Source organism: Heterodontus francisci, chromosome 8, assembly GCF_036365525.1.
Source record: "Heterodontus francisci isolate sHetFra1 chromosome 8, sHetFra1.hap1, whole genome shotgun sequence".
Lineage (NCBI taxonomy): Eukaryota > Metazoa > Chordata > Chondrichthyes > Heterodontiformes > Heterodontidae > Heterodontus > Heterodontus francisci.
In genome coordinates, this window is record NC_090378.1 from 34,771,764 (window position 1) to 34,785,557 (window position 13,794).

Genomic DNA, 13,794 nt, shown 5'->3' on the forward strand with positions numbered 1-13,794 from the left:
AATTTATATTTGTTTTATTTTTCTGTCTTTTTCTCGCCCTTCGTCTCAGGGGATGTCATTAGACTGTGTGGAGATTTCACTGTCCCGGGTATTTGAAAGCGGTCAGGCATATGTGGCGCTCTCTCGTGCTCGAAGCCTGGAAGGTCTTCGAGTAATGGACTTTGACAGAAAAGTGGTCCACGCTAACACTGATGTGCTACGTTTTTATAGCAGATTAAAAAAGGAACGGGTCCTGATGCAGGTGAGTGGGATGGTGGGTTATGTCAGGCCTAAATTTCAGTCCCTTGAATTTTGTCATTTTGCAGAAACTGGGAATCTTTGCTCAGAGGAGGAAACCATGTTTACAAGGTCCATTTGTTTTGTTTTAATTTTCAGTATATAATCTGTTTTATTATTTCACTATGGGAATCCTGTTTTTTTTTTTAAATACTCAAAATTAATCAAATATTTTACATATCCTAATATCATAGGGCTGAGATTGCACAGGATGCCAGCAAGGGAGGATGGCAATCCCGCATGGGAGCACGAGTTGAAGGCCTGGCAGATTTTAATTGTCAGGCCTTGTTTGAATGTCATTGGTCAGCTGTTTGGCCATTTCTGGCAGACAGTGTCAACTGGCCTGCGAGGGAGGAGGATGATAGAGTGGCCCACATCAGTGCCATGGGAGTGGAAAATGGAGCTGCTCTATTTTAACTGCTTCCCACTCTTTTCCCACCAATCGGAGATTAAAAATTCCCCTGCATGTGCTGTTTTCTGACCTATTACCAGTGCTTTTTCAGTGTTGCTTGGCACCTTTCTGAATAGTCATCTGGTGATGGGTCTGGTGTATAATTGCAGGAGCAAGATGTGTTCTATTGCTTGGTACTGCCCCGCATTTGTGTGTTACTTATCTACCTCTTTACACACTACAAAAAGCAACTGGAAGGGATTGGCTGGTGTAGTCGGTTAGTACGCTGTTCTTTCACCATTGAGGCCTCGATTTGAACCAATGCTAAAAGAATAGGATAAAAGGTCTGTCAGCAATTCTATCGTGGCTGGAAGATTACAATTTGAAAAACGCTGCAATTGTCTTCGCACACACACTACAGAGATCTGGTTCTCAGTTTACCCTTGCCATAAAGCTGGCTTTTGTAGGAATTGGAAACGCCTCCCTGGTGCATTAAGGTGGCATTTTTGTTTTGGGAGTTAAGGTAGAGGCAGCATGGAATGTTAATTGTGTATCAATTGTTTAAGTGTATGTAGGTGAAGGGTGTTAATTAGGGTCCTACTTGAGCACATCTAAGGAGACACTTACTGAGACTGGGGGAGGTTTTGAGTGAGGAGTTACTTTATTTATTTCGAGATACAGCACTGAAACAGGCCCTTCGGCCCACCGAGTCTGTGCCGACCATCAACCACCCATTTATACTAATCCTACACTAATCCCATATTCCTACCACATCCCCACCTGTCCCTAATATTTCCCTACCACCTACCTATACTAGGGGCAATTTATAATGGCCAATTTACCTACCAACCCGCAAGTCTTTGGCATGTGGGAGGAAACCGGAGCACCCGGAGAAAACCCACGCAGACACAGGGAGAACTTGCAAACTCCACACAGGCAGTACCCAGAATTGAACCCGGGTCGTTGGAGCTGTGAGGCTGCGGTGCTAACCACTGTGCCGCCCCTACATGTTCGTAATCCTTTTACTTTGTACAATAAATGTAACACTGAGTAAAGATTAGCTCCAGCATCCTCTTTCAACAACAAGGGCTGGACTTTTACATTGAGGCAGTGGCCCCTGCCACCAGCTGAACAGTCGAGGGAGAGTCCACCTCCACTGGACCTGGAAGCCACACATCAATTTTGCGTGGCCCAGATGCTTAATTGGCCTTAGTCAGGGCTTCCGCCCCTCCTGAGGCAGGAAGTCCCTCCTCCAAGAGCTGCTGGATAATCAGAGGGCTGGCAGCTCCTCAGTCCCAGTAGTGCCACCAGGAGTGATATCCACTGCTGGGACTGCACTCAGCCAGAAGAGGACGATGGACGTTGCCCTTCAGGAAGGTAAGTGGGGTCAGGCATCGGGGACAATCGGCCGGGTTCCCAGCGAAAGGGCGGGAGTTAGTGAGCAGAGCAAGGGGTTAGTTTTAGCAGGGGCAGCCCATGTTGCCGGGTGGTGGTGGGGGGGGGGGAGGGGTTTGCTGGGGGGTGCCCTCTGTGGGGCACAGGGTGTCTTTTCAAGAGGGCATTACCCCCCACCCTCCCCCCCACCCCAGCCCACAAGGAAGTGGCGACAGGAAGAGGCCCTTAAGTGGCTATTAACTGACCACTTAAGGGCCTCAATTGGCCAGGGGCAGGCGGGCCGTTTGCCGCCTCTCCCTGCCCCTGCTGGTAAAATAGCAGGGGTAGGTAGGTGACCGGAATGGCACCCCCTGCCTCCCACTTGATTTTACCACCCCCACCACCCTCCCTGCCTGCTCCTGGAGGTTGTAAAATTCCAACCAAGCTTTAACATAGCAGAATGAGCGTCAAGGCTCTCTGGAGAGGGCTCATAAATAATGACTCACTCCCAAGGAACCCCCCCATCCTGACTGCTAAAAGACAGTCACCTACTCCAAGGGAAAACACGGTCGAAATTATTTTTATTAGTCTATAGCAACAGAAATAATATGTGAGGGAGTCATAAAAATTCAGAAAGAATAAAGAATTTCCAAGTTGTTATGCTTGTGGTACACTAATGCTTGGCTGCAGTTGGACAGACATTTGATGATCTTGCAGATTCCCCTTTACGGTTTTTGGATCTAAACTTTGGAGTTGAGAAACGCTTTGTACCCTGTATGTAAATCACATTACAACTGAGCTGACAGCTCTCAATGTTAGTTGGAGAAATGTTCCCATCTCCAGCAATGGTATCAATCATTTTTGTTTACATTTTTTGCAAATTCTGGTGCCTTTTATTCATAATACCCAACATTCTATTTTATTTAGGTTTGATTGGCAGTTACTGTTATACAAATGTCTTGTCAAGTTACAGTAATTTATTTTGAGTTCTAATGTTGAGTGTGATTGAGTGCTTTTTTTTTATCCTTTCATGGGATGTGGTCGTCGCCACTGGCAAGACCAGCATTTGTTGCCCTTCCCTATTTGTCTTTGAGAAGGTGATTGTGAGCTGCCACCTTGAATCGCTGCAGTCCATGTGTGTAGCTACACCCACAGTGCTGCGAGGAAGGGAGATCCAGGATTTTACCCTGCAATAGTGAAGGAACGGCAATATAGTTCCAAGTCAGGATGGTGAGTGACTTGGAGGGGAACTTGCAGGTGGTGTTCCCATGCGTCTACTGCCTTCATCCTTGTAGGTGGTGGTAAAGGTCGCCGGTTTGGAAGGTGCTGTCAAAGGAGGCTTGGTGCATTGCTGCAATACATCCTGATACAAATCTGCTGCCACGGGACGCTGGTGGTGGAGGGAGTGAATGTTCAAGGTGGTAGATGGGGTGTTAATCAAGTGGGCTGCTTTGTCTTGGATGGTGTCGAGCTACTTGAAATGAGGCAAGTGGAGAGTATTCCATCACACACCTGACTTGTGCCTTGTAGATGGTGGACATGCTTTGGGGAGGTGAGTTACTTCAGAATTCCCAACCTCTGACCTGCTGTTGTAGCCACAGTATTTATGTGGCTGGTCCAGTTCAGTTTCTGGTCAATGTTAACCCCAGAATGTTGATAGTGGGGGATTCAGCAATGGTAATACCATTGAATGTTGAGGGGAGAAGGTTTGATCCTCTCTTGTTGGAGATGGGTCATTGCCTGGCACTTGTGTGGCGCAAATGTTACTTGCCACTATGAGCTCAAGCCTGAATGTTGTATAGGTCATGCCGCATGAGAGCACAGACTGCTTCAGTATCTGAGGAGTTGTGAATGGTACTGACCACCGTGCAATCATCAGCGCGCATCACCTCTTCTGACCTTATCGATGGAAGGTCGTTGATGAAACAGCTGAAGATGGTTAGGCTTAGGACACTACCCTGAAGAACTCCTGCAGCAATGTCATGGGGTTGAGATGATTGGCCTCCAACAACTACAACCATCTTCCTTTGTGCTAGGTATGACTTCAACCAGTGGAGCATTTTCCCCCTGATTCTCATTGACATTGGTTTTTTTTTAGGGCGCATACGAACATAAAAATTAGGAGTAGGAGTAGGGCCCTTGAGCCTTCTCCGCCATTTAACAAGATCATGGCTGTTCTGATTGTAACCTCAACTCCATATTCCCACCTACCCCTGATTAACCTTCCACCCCCTTGCTTATCAAGAATCTATCTACCTCTGCCTTAAAAGAATTCAAAGACTCTGCTGCCGCCACCTTTTGAGGAAGAGAATTCCAAAGACTCACGACCCTCTGAGAGAAAAAATGTCTCTTCATTTCTGTCTTAAATAGGTGACCCCTTATATTTAAACAATTACCTCTAGTTCTAGATTCTCCCACAAGAGGAAACATCCTTTCCACATCCACCCTGTCGAGACCCCTCAGGATCCTTGATGTTAAATGTTAAATGCTGCCTTGATGTCAAGGGCAGTCACTCTCATCTCACTTCCTGGAATTCAGCTCTTTTTTTTTCTCCCATGTTTGGACCAAGGCTGTAATGAGGTCTGGAGCCAAGTGGCCCTGGCGGAACCCAAACTGAGCATCACTGAGCAGGTTGTTGCTGTGTAAGTGCTGCTTGACAGCACGGTCAATGATGCCTTCCTTCACTTTGCTCATGATTGAGAGTAGACTGATGGGACGGTATGGTAATTGGCCAGATTGAATTTGACTTGCTTTTTGTGGACAAGACATACCTGAGCAATTTTCTACATTGTTGGGTAGATGCCATTATTGGCTGCACTGGAACAGATTGGCTAGCGGCGTGGCTAGGTCTGGAGCACGAGTCTTCAGTATTACTTACCAGGGTGTTTTCAGGGCCCGTAGCCTTTGCCATGTCCAGTGCCTTCACCATTTCCTGATATCACGTGGAGTGACTTGAATTGGCTGAAGACTGGCATCTAGGAGGCTGAAATGGATCATCCACTCGGCACTTCTGGATGAAAATGGTTGCAAAAGTTTCAGCCTTGTATTTTGCACTGACGTGCTGGGCTTCTCCATCATTGAGGGTGGGGATATTGTGAAGCCGCCTCCTCTAGTTACTTGTTTAATTATCCACCACCATTCATAACTGGATGTGGCTTGTGATTAAAAAAAAAATACTTGCAGATTATGGCGATTTGTCTCATACTAAGATTCTAGAACATAATGCCAAGAACTCACCAAGGACCTCAACCTACTTCTGTGGTCTGCTCTAAATGAGAAGTCTTATCAGCATTTATATTGGGGGAAAAAACTGCTAGGAAGAGTTGTGATTAATGTTGCATGATTTTTGGTTTGTTCCATTACTTTTGGTCAGTGGGTGCTGCTGTTCTCTCTCTATCTCGACGTACCATGGTTCAGTTGGTAACTGAGTCAGGAGGTTGTGGTTTTGAGTCTTGCACCAAGAGTTTGAGCTGATATGTAGCTGGACACTGCAGTACAGCATTGATGAGGTGCTGTATTGTTGGATGTGTCGATCTTTTGGATGAGATATTAAACTCTGGTGTCACCCTATTCAGGTGAACATCAAAGATCCCATAGCACCATTCAAAGAGGAGCAGGGAGTTCAAAATATCCCTCAAAATTGTCGGGAAATTGAGAGTCTATAATTAAGGACAAAGTGACTAAACGCCTTGGAAGTTTTCAGCTGATCAGAGAGAGCCAGCATGGATTTGTAAAAGATGGGTTATACCTGACGAAGATAATTGGATTTTTTGAAGAAGTGACTAAAGTAGTGGACAAGGGAATATCTGTAGGTGTTATTTATATGGGCATCCAGAAGGCATTTGACAAAGTCCCTTGAGAAGATTTACTAGGATGTTGCCAGGAAAGGAGAATTTTAGCTATGATGAAAGATTGGATAGGCTGGAGTTGTTTTCTTGGGATCAGAGCAGGCTGAGTGGAGACTCAATTAATGTATATGAATGGTGAGGGGCCTGGATAGAAAGGAGAAAGGTTAATAACCAGGGGACATAGACTTAAAGTAATTGGCAGGAGGATTAGGGGAGAGCCCGGGGGTGGTGGGGGGTCTGGAACTCACTGCCTGAAAGGGTAGTAGAGGCAGAAACGTTCATCACGTTTATATAAAAAAAAAAGAAAATTGGATATGGAGTTAAGTGCTGGGATCTACAGGGGTTCGGACTAACAGCTGGAAATTGGGACTAGACTGGATAGCTCTTTTTCGATCTAACGGATACAATGGCCGCCTCCTGTGCCACAGATTTTTCTATGTTTCTATAAGACACTGTTGCCTAAAGTTGAAGCTCATGAAATTGAAGGCAAATTATTGGCCTGGCTAGGAAATTGGCAGATCAGCAGGAAACCGAGAATAGGGAAAATAGGCAGATATTGTAGTTGGCAGAATGTGACGGTGTCCTGCAAGGTTCTGTTTTGGGGCATCAACTATTCACTGTATTTATTAACGGCTTAGATAACCATAGAATCATAGAAATTTACAGCATGGAAGGAGGTCATTTGGCCCATTATGTTCGCACTAACGGACAAGTAACCATCCAGCCTAATCCCACTTTTCAGCTTTTGGTCCATAGCCTTGTAGGTTACAGCACTTTAAGTGCATAATCAATTATTTTTTAAATGCTATGAGGGTATCTGCTTCTACCACCCTTTTCAGGCAGTGACTTCCGGATCCCAACCACCCTCTAGGTGAAAAGAATTCCCATTTGAATCCCCTCCTAAACCACCTACCCCTTGCCCTAAATCTATGCGCCCTGGTTATGGACCCATCAAACAAAGGGAATAGGGCCTTCCTATCCACTCTATATAAACCCCTCCTAATTTTATACACTTCAGTTAGATCTCCCCTCCGCCTCATCTGTTCCAAAGAAAACAACCCTAGCCAATCCAATCGTTCCTCATAACTACAATTTTCCAGTCCATGCAACATCTTTGTAAATCTCCTTTGTACCTTTTAGTGCAGTCACATCTCTTCTAAAGTACAGAACTACAAGCAGTACTCCAGCTGTGGCCTAACTAGTGTTTTTTACACAGTTCCAGCATGATCTACCAGCCCTTATATTCTATGTCTCGGCAATTATCCCGTATGCCTTCTTGACCACCTTATCTACCTGCCCAGCCAGTTTCAGGGATCTATGGACATACACTCCAAGGTTCCTCTGTTGCTCTACATTTCTCCGTATCCCACCATTTATTGTGTATTCCCTTGCCTTGTTAGCCTTCGCCAAATGTATTGCCTCACACATCTCTGGACTGAACTCCATTTGCCACTGTTCCACCCACCTGACTAGTCCATTGATATCTTCCTGCAGTCTATAGCTTTCTTCTTCAATATCAACCACACAGCCAATTTTTGTATTGTCTGTCTGCAAACTTAACTACCCCGCCCCCAACCCCCATCCCCACCACCACCCCCACTACATTCAAGTCCAAATCACTGATATATAGGGACATAGTACTGGGTCCCGATGAACCCCACTGGAAACAGCCTTCCGTCACAAAAACACCCATCAGTCATTACCTTTTGCTTCCTGCCTCTGAGACAATTTGGATCCAACTTGTTACTTTGACTTGGATCCCATGAACTTTTACTTTTGTGTCCGGATATACACCTCAAGTGCTGTAACCTGCAGGGCTATGACCAAATGCTGGAAAGTGGGATTAGGCTGGGTGGCTCGTTTTCAGCTGGCACAGACATGATGGGCCAAGTGGCCTCTTTCTGTGCCATAAAGTTTCTTTCTATGATTCTATCATTAAAATGTCAAGAACAGGTACAGAAAATAATCAAAAAAGCCAATGGAATGCTGGCCTTTATAGCTAAAGGATTATAATACAAGGGAGTAGAAGTTATGCTTCAGATATACAAAGACCTGGTTAGACTACACCTGGAGTTCTGCAAGCTGTTCTGAGCATCACACCTTAGGAAGTATATTGGCCTTGGAGGGAGTGCAGTGTAAATTTGCCAGAATAATACCGGGACTCCAAGAGTTTAATCCTGAAGAGAGATTACGAAAACTATGGTTGTACTCTCTGGAATTTGGAAGGTTAAGGGGTGATTTGATCGAAGTTTAAGATATTAAAGGGAACAGATGAGATAGATAGAAAGAAACTATTTCTACTAGGGAGCATCGTCTTAAAAAAAAAAATTGGAGCCAGACTTTCAGAAGTGAAAGTAGGAAATGCTTCTACATGAGGAGTCTGGTAAACGTTTGGAACTCATTTCCACAAATGGCAATTGATGGTAGATCAATTGTAAAATTTAAAACACAGTCCATGGAATAAAAGGGTCAATAGCAGCATGAATACGAAATTGGCTGAGCGAAAACAGACAATAGTAGTGGACAGTTGCTTTTCTGACTGGAGGAAAGTATATAAGTGGGATTCCTCCGGGACCGGTTTTAGATCCCCTGCTTTTCTTTATATATTAATAAGCTAGACTTTGGTATACAGGGCACAATTTCAAAATTTATGGATAACACAGAACTTGGAAGCATTGTGAACTTTGAGGAGAATAATGATAAACTTCAAGAGGACATAGACAGGCTGGTGGAATGGGCAGACAAGTGGCAGATGAAATTTAATGCAGAGAAGTATGAAGTGATTCATTTTGGCAGGAAGGATGAAGAGAGACACTATAAAATAAAGGATACAATTGTAAAGGGGGTGGGAGGAGCAGAGGGACCTGGGGGTATATGTGCACAAACTTTGAAGATGGTAGGGCAGGTTGAGAAAGTGGTTAATAAAGCATACAGGATCCTGACTTTATAAATAGAGGCATGGAGTACAAAAGCAAGAAAGTTATAATGAACATGCATAAAACACTGGTTCGGCGTCAACTGGAGTACCGGGTCTGGTTCTGGGCACCACACTTTAGGAAGAATGTGAAGACATGAGAGATGGTGCAAAAAATATTTGAGAGTTGTTCTGGGGAGGAGGAACTTCAGTTACGTGGATAGATTGGAGAAGCTGGGGCTGTTCTCCATGGAGAAGAGAAGATAAAGAGGAGATTTGATAGAAGTGTTCAAAATCATGAGCGGTCTGGACAGAGTAGATAGGGAGAAACTGTTCCCGTTGGCTAAAGGATCAAGAGCCAGAGGACATCGATTTAACATGAATGGCAAAAGAAGCAACGGTGACATGAGGAGAAACCTTTTTTATACAGCGAGTGGTTGCAATCTGGAACGACCTGCCTGAAAGTGTGGTGGAGGCAGGATCAATCGTGGATTCCAAAAGGGAATTTAATAATTAGCTGAACGGAGAAACTTTGCAGGGCTATGGGAAAAGGTGGGGGAATGGGACGAGGTGAGTTGCTCTTGCAGAGCTGGCATGGACATGATGGCCCGAATGGCCTCCTCCCAGGCTGTAACCATTCTAAGATTCCATTCTATGATTGATTTTTGCTAACAAAAAGTATTAAGGGATGTGGGCAAGTGGAGTTAGGTTGTAGATCAGCTATGACCTCAGTGAATGGCGGAATAGGCTTGAAGGGCTAAATGGCCTCCTCCTGTTCCTATGTTCATTTTGACCTGGTCATATTAACTGCTGTTTGTGGAATGTTGCTGTGTGCAAATGGCTGTTGTATTTGCTAGATAACTGTCACTGCACTGCCAGAGTAGTCACTGTACGTGAAGCACTTAAAACATCTAGATGATACGCTAGGATATAAATACCCTTCCTTCTTTCTTCATCCAACCATTCAGAATGTATTTTATTATGAATATAGTCATGAACTGAAGAATTATTCTGTATCAACCGCAATGTTTTAGCTCTTGCGCATTTCAAGCCAGTGATCCTAGTCACTCATCAACATAGCATTGTTTAATAAAAATGTGAAATGGACAGAACCTAAAAGTTCTATCACTGCACTTTGGCTGAATTTTAACAGGAGGTTTGATAGTGAGACTCCCTGTTTAAATATTGAATGTGGTGCTAGTAACTGAGCGGGGTGTATTAATGGTTAGAAACCTTAATTTGGGTCAAATGAAAGGTTGTGCCTTCAGCTGAGTGTTGGGAGTTATCTGGGATCTATAGTAACAGGAATATAATTTATTTTTTTTTAGAAAGTTTACCAGAACATGCCAGATCGTTTGTGCCGCTCACCACCTTAGTTGCGACAATGTCTGTTGAATTACTTTCTCTTTTAACTGTTCTTTGTGTTGCTAACTGCTTGCTGATGAGCTCAATTATTCTTCTTTACCTTTATTTTAGCCCTCGCTGGATGGTCACTTTGAAATGGAGTATCAGGAAAATCAGATGCCTGGAAGACAGAGTGTCCTATGATGAAGACCCTCCTCTTTTACGTCATCCTCAAGTTATGATTCATTGTAACTTGTGCTGATTTTAAATATGTATTTTGGACACTGGTCTTGCACTTTATAATATTTTAAACTAGCAGTAAGCCTATTTAAGACATATTTATGGTATTGGAGAAGAGACAAGTGCTGTGGAAATAAAAATATCAGTGGCAATTTTCTAATTCCTAACAATGACATTTCTCCTCTTAATCACATAATGCACAGTGGCACAGTGGTTAGCACCGCAGCCTCACAGCTCCAGCGACCTGGGTTCAATTCTGGGTACTGCCTGTGTGGAGTTTGCAAGTTCTCCCTGTGTCTGCGTGGGTTTTCTCCGGGTGCTCCGGTTTCCTCCCACAAGCCAAAAGACTTGCAGGTTGGTAGGTAAATTGGCCATTATAAATTGCCACTAGTATAGGTAGGTGGTAGGGAAATATTAGGGACAGGTGGGGATGTGGTAGGAATATGGGATTAGTGTAGGATTAGTATAAATGGGTGGTTGACTCGGTGGGCCGAAGGGCCTGTTTCAGTGCTGTATCTCTAAACTAAACTAAACATAAATAAACCACTGCTTAAGAAAATAAAATGAATTAAACCACCCCATCCTGCCTTGTAATTTGAAATGTTTCTCTCCACCCTTGTATGTTAGTTAGTGCCTCACTCCAAATCATTGTCTTCCTCTTCCTCCTTCCCATGGCAATAAAGATATATTTTTCTCTCCCTCCTTTTTCCAGCAGTTTTTCTTTCACCCCCTCCTGATACTGTTGCCCTTTTGCTGGGCTATTGTGCTACAGCTGCACAACAAACCAAAACAGACAGTTGTCATATTTGAGCAATCACCTGGCTACTGCCTTAGACTGCACTTGAAATCATTGAAATAAACAAATATGAATATTTTTAAATAGCATTTCTACCCCTTCAGGTATGTAAAACCAATTGTTTTGCTTCCCTGCAGCTGTCTTTAATGAACCTGTACAGATCAGGGATTGGGTCTGGAATCTGTTTGCCTCAGTTACTTGCTGGCTTCAACAGCACAACTACTGCAGGAGCTAAATAAATCTTAAATAGTTTTCTGCACTGTGGGGAAAGGCTGAAAAGCAGGACGAGAAGGAAGAGTTTTAAATTCCTGAAGTGACCTCTACAATGAAGAACAGCAGACTTGATCCACAACTTTGCCAATGCTGTTATTAACAACTAAGAGCTGCCTGAGTGACTAGGCCTCAAATTTCTGCATCCCTGCCCACAATGGCTGAGTTAGAGATTTTATGCGTGGTTGATCACAAATTTTACATAAAGCATTTCCTTTCATATGCAACAAAACTAGAATGAGCTACTAATGAATATACCTCGTACAATGGTTTACACTATGGGCAGAATTTTCATTTCTGGGTCCCAATTTCGCTGTCTTGATGACATGTCGATCAGGAACTCAAAAATGTCGGTGGAGATTTTAGAGGAGGCAGTCAATTCAGTGTCCTCTTCCAGGAGCCCTGTCCAAATAAGGACAGCAGGCAGGCTCCCGAGTCTGGAGGGCCAATGGGAGGCCGTCCACCACTGAAAGATTGGCAAGCCCACAGTCAGAGGTGGGCGCTGCTGAAGTATGTGGAGACGCATCAGGGCATCTCCATTCCCAGCCGCTGCACACAAAAGGGATAAATAAGGCCATAACGGTTAGGGCTGTTGGACATGAGGGGGAAAGCCGCCCACAGTAATGGGCACTGCTGTGGTTGTAGTCGATATTTGGAGTGGCGCCTTCCACATTGAAAGTCTACCCGACCTGCCACTGGGAGGCCACCGCCTTTTCTTGGACGTCCTCCTGACATGACAGGAACCCTGTGCGCCAGCTGGAAAATCCAGTCAGCAGCAGGAGAATGCCCTTAAGTAAGCCCTCAAGGGACTGAATTGGTTACGCACCGTGGCAGGCGGTAACCATTCCCGCCATCATCCCGAATCCTTCATAATCTCATGGAGACGGGAACACGTGGAGTCAGCTCAATGGGATTTCTCTACGGCTTACAGCAACCAACCCCGCCCCCCCCCACCCACCGCCTGCACAGGCCATTGAAAATTCAGCCCAATATTGGTGGAACTTATACCACATATGGCAGGCCCATTGCTGAGTGGTAACACTCTTGATTCTGAGTCAGAAGGTTGTGGATTCGATCCCCACTCCAGAGACTTAAGCGCATAATGTAAGTTGGCACTTCAATGTGGTATTAAGTGCTGTACTGTTGGAGGTGCCATCTTTCACACAAAATGTTAAACCAAGGCCCCACCTGGATGTAACAGAACCCATCGGACTATATGAAAAACAGAAGAATTCTCCCAGTATCCTGGCCAACATTTATTGCTCAACTAACACCGCTAAAACAGATTAGTCATTTATCTCAGTGCTGTTTGTGGTATCTTGCTATGTGAAAACTGGCTGCCATGTTTCCTTACATCACAACAGTGGCCACGCTTCAAAAGTAATTCATTGGCTTGGTAATGTTTTGGGTTATCCGGAGGACATGAAAGGTGTTTTATAAATGCAGGTTCTTATTAAATTTTCATATGTTGTTTGTCCTTAAATTGAGCGCTTCTGAGATGAGAATTTGCAACCTAAAATGCAGTTGCGGGCCTCCCATTAAAGGCCTGCAACCCAACCCGAACCCGAAGGGGCCCGACAACGTGTCAGGTTTGGGTCGGGTCGGGTCGCTCTTCCGGGTCCGGCTTTCCGGGTTGGGCCGGGTCCGGGTCAGGCACACACAGTAAGTATTGCATTTTGCTCTGCTGGTAAGTGTCAAAGGTTGAAAAGCCTACCTGAGCTGGGAGTCCAGGACGTCAAGAAGGGAAACTCCGAGTCTGTGCAGTGAGCATCGCTATGACGTCATCGCGCTCATTCTGCAGATTTGGAGTCAGAAGGTAGGTAAAGTGAACATTCCGGTGGTCAGGTCAGGCTCGGCTCGGCTCGGGTGCGGGAAAAATGGAGGGACTCGGACTCGGGTCCGATGTGGTTCTGTTGGGTTTGGGTCAGGTTTTTCTTTTCCTGACCTGAGCAGGCCTTTACTTCCCATAACCTGCAAGATTGGCCGTTTAGCAGGTGTACATGTCACGGCCACAGATTCTTGAATACTATGATACGTTTGAATGTAACCATTTACTTACAGTGTGTTTTATTAGTTTCCAGACATCACTTAGGGTGCATCATTTCCTTATCGCATCTGAACTAGAGGCCTGCTCAGGTTGGGAAAAAAGAACCCGACCGAACCACCGCGGACCCGAGCCCGACCCGGCCTGAGTCCCTCCGATTTTGCCCCGAGCCGACCCGAACCCGCCTCGACCCGAGCCCAAACATCCCTTTACTCACCTTCGGACTCAGAATCTCCACGAAGCTGCAGCGCATGCGTGATGACGTCATTGTGACGTCACTCGCTCACTGTGCAAACT

At 45.0% G+C, this 13,794-nt stretch overlaps 1 protein-coding gene across 1 annotated transcript in view; it reads left to right on the forward strand.

Moving 5' to 3' along the window:
* The window catches only part of pif1 (PIF1 5'-to-3' DNA helicase homolog (S. cerevisiae)), a 33,972-nt gene extending 23,219 nt beyond the window's left edge, over positions 1-10,753 (forward strand). Inside the window, exons 12-13 of the mRNA XM_068036370.1 lie at positions 50-241; positions 10,280-10,753. Coding sequence (XP_067892471.1) covers positions 50-241; positions 10,280-10,351 — 264 coding nt within the window. The 3' untranslated portion in view covers positions 10,352-10,753. The remainder of the gene's footprint in view (positions 1-49; positions 242-10,279) is intronic.
* Positions 10,754-13,794: the final 3,041 nt, after the last annotated feature.